General features: G+C 50.9%; 1 protein-coding gene across 2 annotated transcripts in view; it reads right to left on the reverse strand.

Annotated features, from left to right (window-relative positions):
• Ak8 (adenylate kinase 8) overlaps positions 1-15,277 on the reverse strand; it is a 120,213-nt gene that overhangs the window by 59,308 nt on the left and 45,628 nt on the right. For both annotated transcript variants that reach the window (XM_005346183.2, XM_026778594.1), the window contains one exon: positions 14,047-14,136. In XM_005346183.2, the coding sequence (XP_005346240.1) occupies positions 14,047-14,136 (90 nt within the window). The remainder of the gene's footprint in view (positions 1-14,046; positions 14,137-15,277) is intronic.

Consider the following 15,277-nt stretch of genomic DNA (forward strand, 5'->3'; position numbering starts at 1 on the left):
TGCATGTGTGTGCATGCGTGTGTGTGCACGTGCGTATGTATGTATATGTGTGTATGTGTGTGCGCGTGTGTGTATGTGTGCATGTGTGTGCATGCATGCGTGTGTGCGTGAACTGGCTGAAGGTGTGATGTGCCTAGCGAGGGAAGATCAGAGTCCAGGAAGTCGATTCCTTCCATCTTGAGCGTGCAGCTCGGAAGCAGCTCATTCCTCTTACATCTCACAGGCATCTCGGATGCTGTTGCCCTGGTGATCTGTGGGAAGACAGCCAGCCATGGTGTGGGAGCAGAAACCCAGGTGGTGAGCCCTGCGGTCGGGATGGAGACGGACCCCAGTGGGTGGAGGTGTGCTCTAGGTCCTTTGCTGAGCCAGGGCTGGTCTGAGCATGTGTGCTCATTTTAATTCAAGTATTAATTCATGTCATCGTGATGACAATGCTGTGAGCACAGTGACAGCAGGGCCTCAGACAGTGAACTGAAGCCTAGCAGGAGGAGGCTACTTGCCTGGAGCTGCAGAGATGAAGGACGGCAGAGCTTGGAAGGGTATATAGTCAATCTAAGCTCAGTCAAGTTCTGTGCTCTGTCAATGCCTTTAGGAGAAGAATTCTACATGGGTGAGACCAGGAAACCTGCACTGTGCCCGTCTCCACACTGAGCTAGGGGAAGGCAGTCACAGCATAGGAAGGCTGTGGGAACCTGCAGATAGTATATGTGGGAAGAAACCAAGCCAGTCACATGAGGACTACGGGGGGGGGGGTATGCCTCGCTAGCCCTAGCTAGCCCAAGCTTATCCAAAGCACAAGGCACAGAGATGGGGAATCTGGATTGGACTTGCTAGCCCCAGCAGAGGCATGGGGAAGAGGCCCAAGAGGAGAAGAGTCAGATGCAAGACTCTGAGGACCAGCCCACAATCTGCAGGAATTCACATGTTACTAACCCCACATCAGGGCAGAGTGGAAGCAAGGCCTCCCTAGGGCCCTATTCCAAATCAGCATGCTAAGTCAAAATCGTTATAAATTTGCCTCCATTTTATGACATAGTAGGCCAGCTTGTCACACTACAACAGACCACTGGGTACCAGAGTTATGGCTGCTCCTAGTTACTATGGAGACCAGGCATCCAAAACAGGTGGCTGTCACAGAAAAAGAACAAGATTTCCAAAAAGTATACATGGAGGCTGGATAGAAGGCTTGTGTGTATGTGTGTGTGTGTGTGTGGGGGGGTAAAGAGCTTGCTGCATAAGCATGAGGACCTGAGTTCGAATCCCAGGACTCACATGAAAGGGGGAGTGGAGGCACACTCCTGATAGTCCAGCCCTGAGGAGGTGTGGCCAGAGGATCCCTGGGGCCTGCTAGCCAGCCCGTCTAGCCTAACCGTTAAGGGTCAAGTTCAGAGAGAGACGGTGACTCAAAGAATCGGGTAGAGAGCGATCGAGGAAGCCACTCAACATGGACTTCTGGCCTCCAGAGGTGCGGGCGCATCCAAACACTCACGTAACATATACATATACATCCAGTGCATCTGTATTCACACCAGCACAACAGCCATGACTGCCATCACTGAAGCAGGGTAACGAGTAAGCATTGTGTGTGCTCTGCACCTGGATGCTGTTGTTGCTATTGTCTCAACTACATTTACCGCCACAGCACGTGTGTGGCGGGCAGAGGACAAGTTGTTCGAGCCAGTTCTCTGCCTTCGCCATGTGGGCTCCAGAGACCAGACTCAGGTGCCTTTTTCTCCCGAGGCATCTCACTGGTCCCTGTACCTGGCATGCCATTGATGGACTCGCACACAAAGCAAGCTGATGAAGCTGTAGACAATCACCTTACAGGCAAGGAAGCTGAGGCCTGAGAGGGCGAGCGGCTTGCCCAAGGCCACACAGTTGAACTTGCGTGGCAGATGGGAACTCAGCTGGCATGGTTCTGCTGTCCTAATAACCAGGGTGTCTGCGGTCCAGACTGATGGTAGGTGGCCTCTCCGGCACCTCCCACAGGCAGTCACCTTTCTGTTCTTTCTCACTTACACAGAAACAGGCAGCAGAGGGCAGGAGGCAGTGTGAGGGTCAGCAGGTCAGTCTTGGTATTGTCCATGGCACAAGGGTCTGGGGCGTCGGTCATCTGCCTACCCTGCTGTTCACAGATACCCACTGCTCTGTCCTCATGAGCCTGTTGGTATCGGGCACTGAGGAAGAGCCCACCCAGCCCCACTGCAGAGAAGAGCACAGGCAGACAGGGAAATGCTAAGGGTCGGGGTCCTTTTTACCTCCCAGTAACCCAGTCACGCTCGACTGGCTGGGAGGATTCAGTCAGGGTCCAGGGCCGGGGCAAGGGGGATGAAGCCCTTCCTCCTCACTCCCAGCCCTGGATCCCCACACACAGGCTGTGCTGCCTGGAGACGAGGGCAGACACTTCCTCTTCTCTGTTCCCCACCTGGCCTGGGCCCTCTGTACTCAGCGTCTTCCGTCACCCCCTGCCCCTTCCTGCCTTACTGGCACTCAGAGTGATGCAGACAGGTGTGAAGCCGCAGGCTGTATCCAGCAGGGTTACACCAGGGTCCCCCACGCAGGGAGGCTCCAGCACTGGCTGGACAATGAGCTCTCCTTACATGTCCTCTCAACTCCCATCCCCCCCCCCCCGCAGCTGGATTTGTAGGTAAAGAGGCACAAAAGGCCATGGTGGGGAGGTGGCCCTCTTCACTGCACCCCAGACTTCAGCAGACCCCACTTGAGAAAGACGCAATGTTGCTCCCATTAATTGAGGACACTCCCAGAGGAAAAGGGGCTTCCAACCACTCCTGCCTTTGGGAAAGCCTGAGATGGGCTTGACTGCAATGCCAGCCATGCCAAGGGCTGCCCAGATGGCACACTGGGGACCTCCTGCCTGGAGAAGCAGGCTGGGCTTCCGGGGACAACCTGTCGAGGACAATTTCACAGCTGAGTGCTCTGCACTTCCATTTTTCTCTGAGGCCTCTTTGGCTGCCCCCGGAGAGGAAGATGCCTCCAGACACTCTGGGTAGCAGGACACTTTGCACTTCTGGATTTATTTTGTTATTGACTGGATACCCGATGCGCAGTAAATGCTTGGAGGCTGCAGGAAGTCTGTGGCGGGCGCCAAGCAGCAGGGAGGAGCGGGTTGCCTGGTTTCCTGCTCCAGCTTGAATCCATGAAGGGAGAAACTTCTGCTGTCTCAGTTTCCCCCACCAGACTAGTTACTGAACAGAAAATTTCATGGCTCGTGGTGCCAAGGCAATGCCCCTTTCTGGATGTCATTTTGATCACGTAGAAAGACAGTGTGTCTTTCAGCCATTTTAGATTCGTCTTCTGAGAGTTCTCTGTTAGGTCTGTACCCCATTTTTTTAAAAATTTATTTATTATGTATATAGTGTTCTGGGCACCAGATCTCATTATAGATGGGTGTGAGCCATCATGTGGTTGCTGGGAATTGAACTCAGGACCTCTAGAACAGCAGTCAGTTCTCCTAACCTCTGAGCCATCTCTCCAGCTCCTGTACCCCATTTTTAAAATTGGATTATTTGTTCTTTTGATGACAAATTTCTTGAGTTCTCTGTATATTTTGGAGATCAGACCTCTGTCTGATGCGGGGTTGGTGAAGATCTTTTCCCATTCTGTAGGCTGTCCTTTTGTCTTGTTGACCATGTCCTTTGCTTTACAGAAGCTTCTCAGTTTCAGGAGGTCCCATTTATTAATTGTTTCTCTCGGTGTCTGTGCTGCTGGGGTTCTATTTAAGAAGCGGTATCCTGTGCCAATGCGTTCAAGTGTTCTTCCCACTTTCTCTCCTATGGGGTTCAGCGTAGCTGGCTTTATGTTGAGGTCTTTGATCCATTTGGACTTGAGTTTCGGAAATGAAAAGCCTCGTGAAGACAAATGAGCAGCTAGGCTTCCAAGAGGCACAAACCTGTTGATGGAGGACTGGGGACACACGCGTGCACTGACCCCCTTGCTATATGCACCCTCATTAATGGGCCCTTGGACCCTCAAAATGCAAAGAGTAGTTTTATGCCAGTGGCCTGTTTGGCTAGCCCGGCCGCCGCTCCCTGCTGGGCCAGAAGGAAGACTGTTACCTTGTTTCCATACGGAAGTCTTTGTAGCAGTCCCAGTGGAGAAGTCCAAAGTTTGATTTGAAAAAGGGAGCTACTTCAAAAGCATTGTCAGGCAGAGGTGAGGGATCCTGGAGAATGCATACATTACAGGGGGCATCCATTAATCCACCTTCAGGCCACCCTCCAGCGGGCCTCTGGCTGGGATGAGGCTCTGGGGGACAGGCATCGACATACTGGGGGAGGCAGAGTGAGGACAACCCACGTTGATAGAAAAGTAAATTAATGTGTTTAGGGCTTACCGCTTGGACTGCGTGCGTGTGTGTGTGTGTGTGTGTGTGTGTGTGTGTGTGTGTGTGTATGCGCAGGGGTGGGTGGGTGTGCACGCGTAGAAAAATGAAAGAAAAACGTGGTTTTTTTTTTCAATAGTAAAAAGGAAGTTACTCTGCGGGGCCCCTAAAGCTTGTGAAAAATTAAACTCGACGGATTCAAACTGTCCTATTTCCACTTCAAAAGAGAAGAGGCGCTGAGCTCTTCCCAACTTAGCTTCAAACGCCCAGCACCCTAGAAAATTTCTGTAGAAAAATAAAGGCTGGCTGTTCCCCCAAGCGTGTACCGGTTACTGTGCCCGCTGTCTCTCCTCCGCTAATTATACCCCTGTGAGTCTATTAATCAACTGGTAAATTATTTAGAGAGGCCTGCGCTGTCTTCAGCGCCTACAAACACACCACACCGGAAGGCTGCTGGTAGCGGGCAGAGGTCCCCTAGGGTCTCCCCTCGGCGGGAAGGCAGCTCGCAGCTAGCACAGGCTCCAAACAAGGATCGGCTTCCTCTTGCCTCCTCAGACGGGGGGCTTTGCATGGTCTTTCAACTCCGCAGCTCTTTGCAAGTTTTAAACAAAAGGGGAGAGCAGCCTATTGTCGACTCTTTCGTGTGCATTTAGCAATGAGAATATTAATTCCCCATTTTAAACAAAACGAGGCATTGCAACTAGGCTCTGATGTAGGCGGCCTCCTGGGACCCGGACTCGCAGAACGCTCTCCGAATTGCTGTAATCGGCCCAGTTTGGGCTGCATGGCTTGAGTTACGCTAGCTAGTTTTGCTAGGTGATTGTTCAAGTGAGGGTCTCGAATCTCCCTCAGACCTCCCACCTCTGTTGAGATTTTATGAGACCTCAAGGGACCTTACTAGGCAGACATGTTTAGGAAATTGAGGCTGTGTGGGAAGAAATGCTGCTAACTCCAGGTAAGGATCTTTTCCAAAACACACCAGAACTGTCGTTTTTATTATGCCAATTAAACAGCTATAGTTTCCCCTGGAAGTAGGCGCATGCCTAGGATGCCCCAAGGAATGTGCGCCTTCCTGCTCTAACTGCTGGTTGTCAGACAGGTGAATCGGGAGTCCATTGCAAGGGTGCCAAGAGCCAACTAGGCAGAGCCGTGGTGGATGACTCTCCACTCGTGGAGAGACCGGAGCGGGAAAAGCTAGAACCCAGTTCCAAAAAGCCCCACTGAAGAGATGGGTCCTTGCAGGCAGGGTCCTGATGGGACCAAGCCTGCTGTGGACAGCTCACGATATTTAAAGCAAAGATAAGCTAGGCCTTTGGCTGGGTTTTGTTGGTGTTTTGTGATTTTTTGAGACAGTCTCCCTGTGTAGCCCTGGCTGGCCTGGAACTCTCAGAGATTCACCTGCCTCTACTTCCTGGGTGCTGGGATCAGAGGCATGCGCCACCAGACCCCTGCCCTTCGGCTGTTTCTAATTCTCCGCTATTGAAAACTCAAGCAATATCCAAGGATGAGACCAATGACCAGATCAGGGGCAGACACCACCCTCCTGAACCAAGGCGTGGTGCCAGTGAGTCAGTCACCAAGGGGACCACATCTGTAAATGAACTCTAGCTCCCTAAACGACAGCACACATTTGAGGTCCTTTTGTTTATGTGTTGCCTTCACTGGTTAATCAATAAAGAAACTGCTTGGCCTGATAGGGCAGAACTTAGGTGGGCAGAGAAGACAGAACTGAATGCTGGGAAGAAGGGCAGAGTGGGAGATGCCATGGATCTTCTGCCTGAGATGGACACTGGTTAGAATCTTGCCGGTAAGCCACAGTCACATGGCGATACACAGATTAACAGAAATGGGTAAAATTAAGATGTAAGAGTTAGCCAATAAGAAGTTAGAGCTAATGGCCAAGCAATGTTTAAATGAATACAGTTTCTGTGTGGTTATTTCAGGTGTAAGCTAGCCGGGCGGCTGGGATGGAACAAGAGCCCGCTCTCCTGCAATGCATGTTTTCCAACCAGGTGAGTCAGCACAGCCAAGCAAAGTGAGAAAACCAGATATTTGGAAGACAAAGTCACAATGGCCACTTTCCCGAGGAAGCTCTGGGTCTCTGAAACTCAGAAAGTCCACAGACACTTTTGGGAGAACTGAAGCCAGGGGAAGGAGCCACACATGACACCACTTGGAGACACCATCATTGCAATCACACACGGAGACCTCGTAGCCCCTTGCTTGGTTTTTGGGACAGAACCTTGGCGAGCACTGTGGGCTTCCACAGAGGCAAAGGAGGCTGGCAGTGCTGATCAGAAATGCTGGCAAACTCACCTTTCCAAGAGTCTGGAATCCTTTTTACTCATTTCTTACCCAGGCAAAAACATACCTGAAGCTAGAGCCTGGCTGTCAGACCAGGCCCTGTGGGCTGTACGGAAGGCTGCCTGCCTACAGAATGGCTCACATGGAACGTGGGGGATAGAGTCGTTGTGTGTACTGAAGCTCAAGTCAGAAGGAGTTTGGGAGGTCAGACCTATACATTTCAAAGTCCGGGGCACAGAGTAAGTGTCCCACTGGCCCTCTCTCTGTGGTGCTGTTGCCTAGAGCTGGGACTGAGAGATTGAAGACGAGCCAATATGGGGCCCTGGGGTCCTTTGGCCAGAAAACATAGAAAGATGGGGAGTGAACAGTCCGGGTATTAATTTTGCTACTGATTTGAGAGGAAAGAGGTGTTGGCAGCATCTGTGAGGACAGAAAGAGAACATCACCAAGTCCACAAAGGTCACAGCTGGGACAGAACATCATGAGGTCCATTGGGGGACTCCAGAGGAAGGGGCTCCATGGGGGGAAAGATGACATATGGATCCACCAGGCTGAGCAGGTGACAGGACTGCAAGGGTGGCAGGGACACAGAGCTCTGAGGCTCTGGGGCATGCACAGGGAGAGGAGACAGGACAGGACCTGAGCCTGCCACAGCAGGGAGGGCTTATCTGTGAGAAAGGTGACCAGGAGGTCAGCAACAGTAGCATGGGCGAGCCGAGGGTTTACAGCGGACTTAGGGGTTCCCAGATGAGTCTGAGGTGACTGATTTGGGATGAAGTTTCCATGATGGGTGGCCACGTGGCAGTGACAGCAACCAGCTCAGAGGTCCCAGGGGCTTCTGGACCACAGTTGTGTCTCTCTGTGCTTTTTACTCTCTTTATTTTATTTGATACAGGTTTTCATGTAGCTCAGGCTGGCTTCAAGCTTAAGCTATAAACCAGGCAGCGGTGGTGCACACCTTTAATCCCAGCACTCAGAAGACAGAGGCAGGTGGATCTCTGAGTTCAAGGCCAGCCTGGTCTACACAGTGAGTTCCAGAACAGCCAGGGCTATACAGAGACTGGACTACACCCTGTCTCAAAGAACAAGAAACAAACAAAATACTCCCACAACAACAACAACACACAAACAAACAAAACCCATCAAAACCCAAACCTAAAGCTTTGCAGCTGAGGATAACCTTGACCTCTTGATCTCTCTTTGCCCTCAACGTGCTGTGGTTACAGGCACGTGACACATTTTTTGATGCCCCCCCCCCTTGATTCTGTTTTTATAACCCTCTCTGCCTAGTTAGCCAAACCCTCTGTCCCTTGCAGGTATTTGGTATATCCACATTCCTAAGACTGCTGTTGGCACTCAGGGCGAAGGTACTAGAATACGTGTGGGAATCTGAAGAGGGGCATCTGAGATGCCTGAATAGACTCCCATGTACACACACACACACACACACACACACACACACACACACGAGCACACATATACACACATAACACAAACATATACATGCACACAGACACAGAGAGACATACCCACATACTCATACATACATACACACATATACACACATGCACACACAAGATCTATCCATACACACAGACACACACACACACACACACTGTAAGTAACAGGAACAGCTGTGGTTGTGTGGTCTCCTTCTGAATTTCAAAAGTGTGACAGAGTTTACCAACTTGTCCTTTAGCATCCAAGAGGACCTTCTGACATCGGGTGTAAAAGACATGGCACGGCTTCTTTCAGGGGGGTCCTTCTGAGCATCCGCCTTCCACTGTTGCCTTTGCCAAACCAAGGTTTGTCCTGGGCAGGGTCTGAGAGTCTATCTCCCAGGCCCACCATCAGGATGTGAACATTTTGGGTGACTTTCCCAGGCGGGGAGGACTGTGACTTCAGATCCCAACTGCATCTCCCCTTGCTAGTTCCAGCTGATGGTGTTTCCCTGCTGCTCTGGGGACTGTCTTTTCACAGGCTCTGCCTCCGTTTCCGTTTCTGTTGCTATGATAAAATACTAACAAGATCAACTCACAAAGGAAATGGCTTATTCTGACTCACAGGTGAAAGTACAGCCTATCCTGGTGGGAAAGTCTAGGCTGTGTGAGCCTGAAGTAGCTTGCTACTTCCTCCTCCAGGAAGCAGGCATGGCTGTGGACGGTCTGGCCGGCCTCTGTTCCACCTCACCTTCCCCTCAAAACACAACTGTGGAGCATCATTGGAGCCCCTCCTGCCCCAGAGTTTGGGAAGTGGCCCCTCCACACAGTGCGTGTGTCCCCTCTCCAAGGACAAGCTAGAGTCATCTGAAAGGAGGGAACCTCAGTTGAGAAGATGCCTCCATAAGATCTGGTGGTAGGGCATTTTCTCAATCAGTGATTGATGGGGAGGGCCCAGCCCATTGTGGGTGGAACCACTCCTGAGCTGGTGGTCCTGGGATCTATAAGAAATCAGTCTGAGCAAGCCAGTAAGCAACACCCCTCCATGGCCTCTGCCTCAGCTCCTGCCTCTGGGTTCCTGCCCTGTGTGAGTTCCTGTCCTGACTTCCTTCAGTGGTGAACAGTAATGTGGAAGTGTAAGCCAAATAAACCCTTTCCTCTCCAAGTTGCTCTGGTCAGGTTTTTCATCACAGCAATCGTCACCCTGACTAAGACGCAGCTGGTTGCAGCGCAGCTACAACCGGGAAGCAGAGAGCTATGAATGCAGGCTGCTGCTCGGCTCCCGTCCTCCACTTCCACAGTCCAGGATCCCTGCTGGGGAACGCTCCTGCGCACAGGCAAGCTGGGTTTTCCTGCATTAGTTCCCATAATTAATACAATCCTGCACAGGTGTGTGCCTCCAGGCTCGTCTCCTAGGTAACGGCTGTAGGTCAGGTTGACAGAGAACACTAACCATCACAGGGTCAGGATTCGGGAACAGTCCTCACACCTGAGTGTCAACACACCTGGGGACTAGGGCACTCTCCAATCACAGACATCACCGCTCCTCAGACAGCCTCCCCCAGGAAGCAGGCATGGCTGTGGACGGTCTGGCCGGCCTCTGTTCCACCTCACCTTCCCCTCAAAACACAACTGTGGAGCATCATTGGAGCCCCTCCTGCCCCAGAGTTTGGGAAGTGGCCCCTCCACACAGTGCGTGTGTCCCCTCTCCAAGGTCGGCACTCAGACTGGCTTGGCAGATTCTCCCAAGTCCACTAATGAGGCCCTGGGTGGGGATGTTATGTAAATGCACCTCTTGCTATGCTATGAGACAAGACGGACGGAATGCATCGCTTCTGTTGTGAAGGTCTGGGAGTGGTGGTTGTTGGGTCGTTAATTTGTAGGAAACATGAACGGCTTGGTGGTGTATTGTCTAAATAAACACAGAGGTGTGGAGGGATAAAACACCAAGGAGGGAGCCGTCCAGAAAAACACACACCTGTTTCCATAGTCACAAGACCCCAGGCCATGATGAGAGCCATGTCTGTCAGCTGGGCCTCAGAAGGGCCTCCTCAGCATGGCTGGGTGGAGGCTGAAGGAGCCAGACATCCTGAGACGAAATGGCTCCCCATTGCTCCCAATTGCACCTTAGAGATGTTTGAGTAAGCCAAATGCCTGGCATCCACACCCAGTGAGAAAGGCAGAGGAAGAAATTTAGAGAGCCATGTGCCTCAGGACCCCACAAAGAAGCAGTGAACAGCACCTTCGGGGTGACAATGACACGTCCACTGTCACTGTCAGGGGTGGGGACAAGCTGTCACGCTCTCCGGCAACAATACCAAATTTTCAAAACTAACCTGTGACCTAAGCATACAGTCGGTGTAAGGACCTGGTGGGAGAACCAACAACACCGAAGCAAAGGGCATTTGCAAGCAGCGGGGTAACCACACAGCCCAGACCTCTGCTGACAATGGGGCTAGGGTATGGGGCAGTGTATTTGCCTAGTGCTAGGGTTCTATCCCCAGCGCTTTATTAACAGAAACGCAAGCCACAGCAATTCACACAAACTGAAATGCACAGAACAATTATCTTATATTATATTCAACCTTACCAACCTCGCTTGTAATCAGAAAGGTGGTCACAACTAAAAACAGATCGGCAAAGTTTATTTTTCTGGTAGGCAGAATAACATTCCCCCAGCCTCCAATGGACCCTTGAGGCAGCAAGCATAAGGAACAGCTTAACAACCTCAGCATCTGCTTGGCTTGGACCACGCATGCACTTGCCCCCTCCCCAAACAATGCACTCAGCAACCTGTTAGGCAGCCTTAAGAACTCCTGCCTGTATCGAGCTGCAGCTATGCCTGCTTTAGATGATGGAAACAAGTTACTCCTGTTCCTAGTTTGGTTTCTGCTGCTTTGATAAACATCATGACCCAAAGAAACTTGGGGAAGAAAGGGTTTATTTGGCATCTAGGTTATGGCCCATCATAGAGGGGAAGCCAGGGCAGAGGGAAGTCATGGAGGCAGGAACTGAAGCAGAGGCTATGGAGGAATGCTGCTTTCTGGCTTGTTCCCCATGACTTGCATAGCCACCTTTCTTCTCCAGCCCAATCCCATCTGCCTAGGGATGGCACCACCCACAGTGGGCCCCCACATGAATCAGCAATCAAGAAAGAGCCCACAGACATGGCCACAGGCAAATCTGATGGAGGCAACTTCTCAATTGAGGTTCCCTCTTCCCAGGTATGCCTAGGTTTGGGTTAAGCTGACAAAATCTAACCAGTATCCTCTCCTTAGTGGGTCCCTTGATAACACCCCATTTCCACTCAATCCTGAACACAACCCAACAACTACAGGTTATGGGTTGGGACAGATTAGATTGGTTTTAGGAGCATATGTAGTAAGAAAAGCTATGTCCTTGAAGAACATTTTTAGGGCAAGTTCTCTATTTAGCATCTATGCCCACGCCTAATGAGTGTGGTTAAGACCAGATGCATTATGGGAAGGAAGGTTTACACAATCTATTCATCAAAACAGAGACCAGCCTTCACTAGGCTCCTTACAACCAAACTCCTCCCTCTCTGAAACCCTATAAATAGAAAGCCCTGAACAACAGCCACTCCTGGGGTCCCTTTCAGTCAACAGGGTGCTTCTGATCCGCACTATTGCTTTGATTTTAAGTGAAGCTTCCTTTTTACTTCTGCACATTTGTGTGAATCATTATTTTGGTCCTTATTCTAAGAATCCAGGAATAGCCAGGTGAGGTGCACACGTCTTTCATCTCAGCATTCAGTAGGCAGAGGCAGGCAGATCTATGTGAGTTCAAGCCAGCCTGGTTCACAGAGTGAGTAAGTCTACGTAGAAAAGCAGAAGAGAGAGACAGAGAGAGGGACAGAGCGGGACACAGATGTTCTCCACAGCTTGGCTTCAGAAAGGGAGAAGAACCCAGCAGCCCGAGGAATATAGGAAGCCTCTAGGAGCTGCGAGAAGAAGGCAGGTCCTGGACAGCCCTTCATTCAGTTCAGGATTTCTGACCTCCATAATAAAATAAACAAGGTCTGCTACATCAGCAACAGCAGGCAAACATGCTGGCGACAAGCCAGAGGTGGCAAAGAGACAGAGGAGGCAGGCACACACTGACAGAGGCATGCACACAGGGGCAGCATTCCATACGTCATTGCTAATGGGTATGACTTTTGGTGCAGTCCTTCAGTGGATAACTGGGTATGCTGTTCAGCTTATATACACAAGAAAACACACTTCATAAAACAACCCAAGAGATGCAAACTTGGAAACTACTCAAATACTTACTTTTTTTTTTGTAACTTCATATGGGGAGGGGCATGTGGACATGTTACAGGAAGGGTCCATCCCTTGCAAAGTCCATGATTGTTTGCTGTGTTCCTTGACTTGGTCACTGTCTTTAGCTCTGCTCTCCTAGGTGCTCACTGGTGGGAGCTAGTTTTTCACACAGTCACAAAAAGCATGGCACAGAGCAAAAGCCAAGGCCACCTGCTACATGCTCTGACATCCTGTTCATTCATTCAGTGCACAAATCTGCAGTGTGGAGCCTGGCACTGTGTAGAGCAGGGGCAGGACTCATGAACACACATCAGGTGTCACTGTGCTTGCTGCTACTGTTGATACTATTGTTATTATTTTTTTCTTTTTGAGGAAGAGTCCCACATAGTCCAGGCTAACCTTAAACTTGTTATATAGCTGAGAATAATCTCCAACTCCCAAGTGCTGGGATTTCAGGTGGGCATCACCATACCCAGTTCATGTGGTGCTGAGGATCCAACCCAGAGCTTCATGCATGCCTGGCAGGTGCTCTACCAACTGGGCTGTGACCCAGTCCAGCTGCCCTTGTTTTCCACCTCCTGGACGCTGTGTATTGATGGTCCAGGCAATGGTCATGAAAATCTTGTGTGCATAGATTCCTCTCTCTATCTCACTGCCAAGATGCTTGGACCTTTGAGAAGCATGTGGGGGTTTCTTGGGGCCACATGACTGGAATCTGAACCAGGCCAGAAAGCATCGCAGGTACACACTATTTCTCAGGCTGCCCAACACCCCCGGCCTCAGGAAGCAGAGGAGTCCAGAGGTGCCCTTTCTGGAGACTCAGATCCAAGAATGTTTTCAGACTGTAAATGACACAAGGTCCATGGAAAGGCTATCTGATCCTGCTTCCCTAGCAAGCCCTCCTCTGGGCCATCTGTGAGAAGTGAACCTTCTTAATAGGAAGAAATAGAATGTTCTAAACCACCAGTGGCAAGCCACCACATCTGTGACTTACCTGGCTTGGGACCAGATGTGGATGCCACTAAAATAACAAGCCACAGCTGTTGTGGAATAGAATAGTTATTTAACTATGTAAGATGTGTCTCATTTGTTTGTGTTGCAGAATAATTGTTTAACTATGTAAAGATGTGGTACATTTGTTTATACTGCATTTGTTTAACTATGTAAAGATGTGTTGCTGTTTTATCTTGCTTGCTGAAGACATCTGATTGGTCTAACAAAAAGCTGAATGGCCAATAGTGAGGCAGAGGAGAGATAGGCGGGGCTGGTGAGCAGAAAGAAAAAGGGAGCTGGCCAGCACCCTGGGGGCCAGCCTGCTGGGGAGCCTGCCAGACAGGCAGACACGGAGGAAGCAGAAAAGCAGGATGGACAGTCACAAATAGATGAGGTAAACGAGCCTCAGAGCAGCACACAGATTAAGAGAACTGGGTTCATTTAAGTCAGAAAAAAAGGAGAAGAAGCGAGACCAGCCTAAGCTAAGGCTGAGCATTCATAATAAATAATGAGTCTCCATGTCATGATTTGGGGGCTGGTGGTCCAAGAAAGCTTGCTGCACACAAACCGGGGCACGTCTGCATCCCCAAATGCCTGCCCCCCCTTTTCCCAGCCTATGCCCACAGTGGACAGAGCACCTGCCCTGGAGCCATGAGGCTGGCGGTTAGCGGCAAGTGTGGCCTACCTGTCATCCTCTTTTCAAAGAACGGCTGGATGAGCTCCCCTAAGCTTGACTTGGCCGCCACAGCTTCCTTCAGCAGCTGCCCGCAGCAGACTGAGGGGGAGAGGAGTGGAGACACTGTTAAATTTTAAAGAGAAGGAAAGGTGGGAAAAAAGACACTCTGGCTCACTGCCTGCTGGGGCGGGAAAGGTCACCGAAAAAATATAAAAGGGTGTGTGGGGGGCGTCCAAGAGGAAGCAAATATCAAAAAGGAAGTTGGAAGGGAAGGGAGAGGGAGAAGGAGAATGAAAAGGAATGCATTTGCCAAAGAGCATTAAAAATGGACCGCTTGGGAAGACACTAACGAGGCTGTCGCTGACAGGGAGGCTCCTGCAGGGCCCTGGCTATACCTGGAACTGCCAAGCAGACTTGGCGCTCTCTGGGTTGCAGTGGAGGAACAGTGTGCAGTTGGGGGCATGCTGGGTTCATATTCACAGAGTTTGATTCAAGGGGGTAGGGGAGCATGGTGGTACCCCAGCCTTTCCATTGGCACGGTGCTGGAGGGATGGTGGGTTCGTGAAAGGACCAACGGGCATCTCAGACACACTAAGTCCTAACTGAAGACCCTGCTGGAGCCCCCCTGGTGGGTGCCACTTTCTTCGTTCCCCTTGGCTGCATGCCCACTGCAGTGGGACCTTTTCTGTCTTTCCCCACTGTGTCTTCAGTCTTGACCCAGGGCCAGCACATGGGAGGGGTTGGTCAGTGAATAGTGAGTGAAAAACAAAACAAAAACAAAACCCCACAGGCTCTCATCCCTCGTCAAAGCCAGAGCTGTTTTTCATTGGTGCCTATGCCTGTGTGTCTGTGCACCGTGTACAGATGCCTGCTTAGGCCAGGAGAGGCCACGAGATGCCCTGGAACTGCCGTTACAGGCAGTTGTGAGCCACCTGACATGGGTGCTGGGAACCAAACACAGATCCTCTATAAGGAGCAGAACATTCTCTTAGCCCCTGAGCATCTCCTCAGCCCAAGTGTGTGTGTGGGGGGGAGGATGCACGAGTGTGTGTGTGTGTGTGTGTGTGTGTGTGTGTGTGTGTGTGAGAGAGAGAGAGAGAGAGAGGATGCATGCATGTGTGTGTGTGAGAGAGAGAGAGAGGGAGGATGCATGCATGTGTGTGTGTCTGTGAGAGAGAGAGAGAGAGAGAGAGAGAATGTGTGTGTGTGTGTGTGTGTGAGAGAGAGAGAGAGAGAGAAT

Source organism: Microtus ochrogaster, chromosome 4 (assembly GCF_000317375.1).
Source record: "Microtus ochrogaster isolate Prairie Vole_2 chromosome 4, MicOch1.0, whole genome shotgun sequence".
Classification (NCBI taxonomy): Eukaryota; Metazoa; Chordata; class Mammalia; order Rodentia; family Cricetidae; genus Microtus; species Microtus ochrogaster.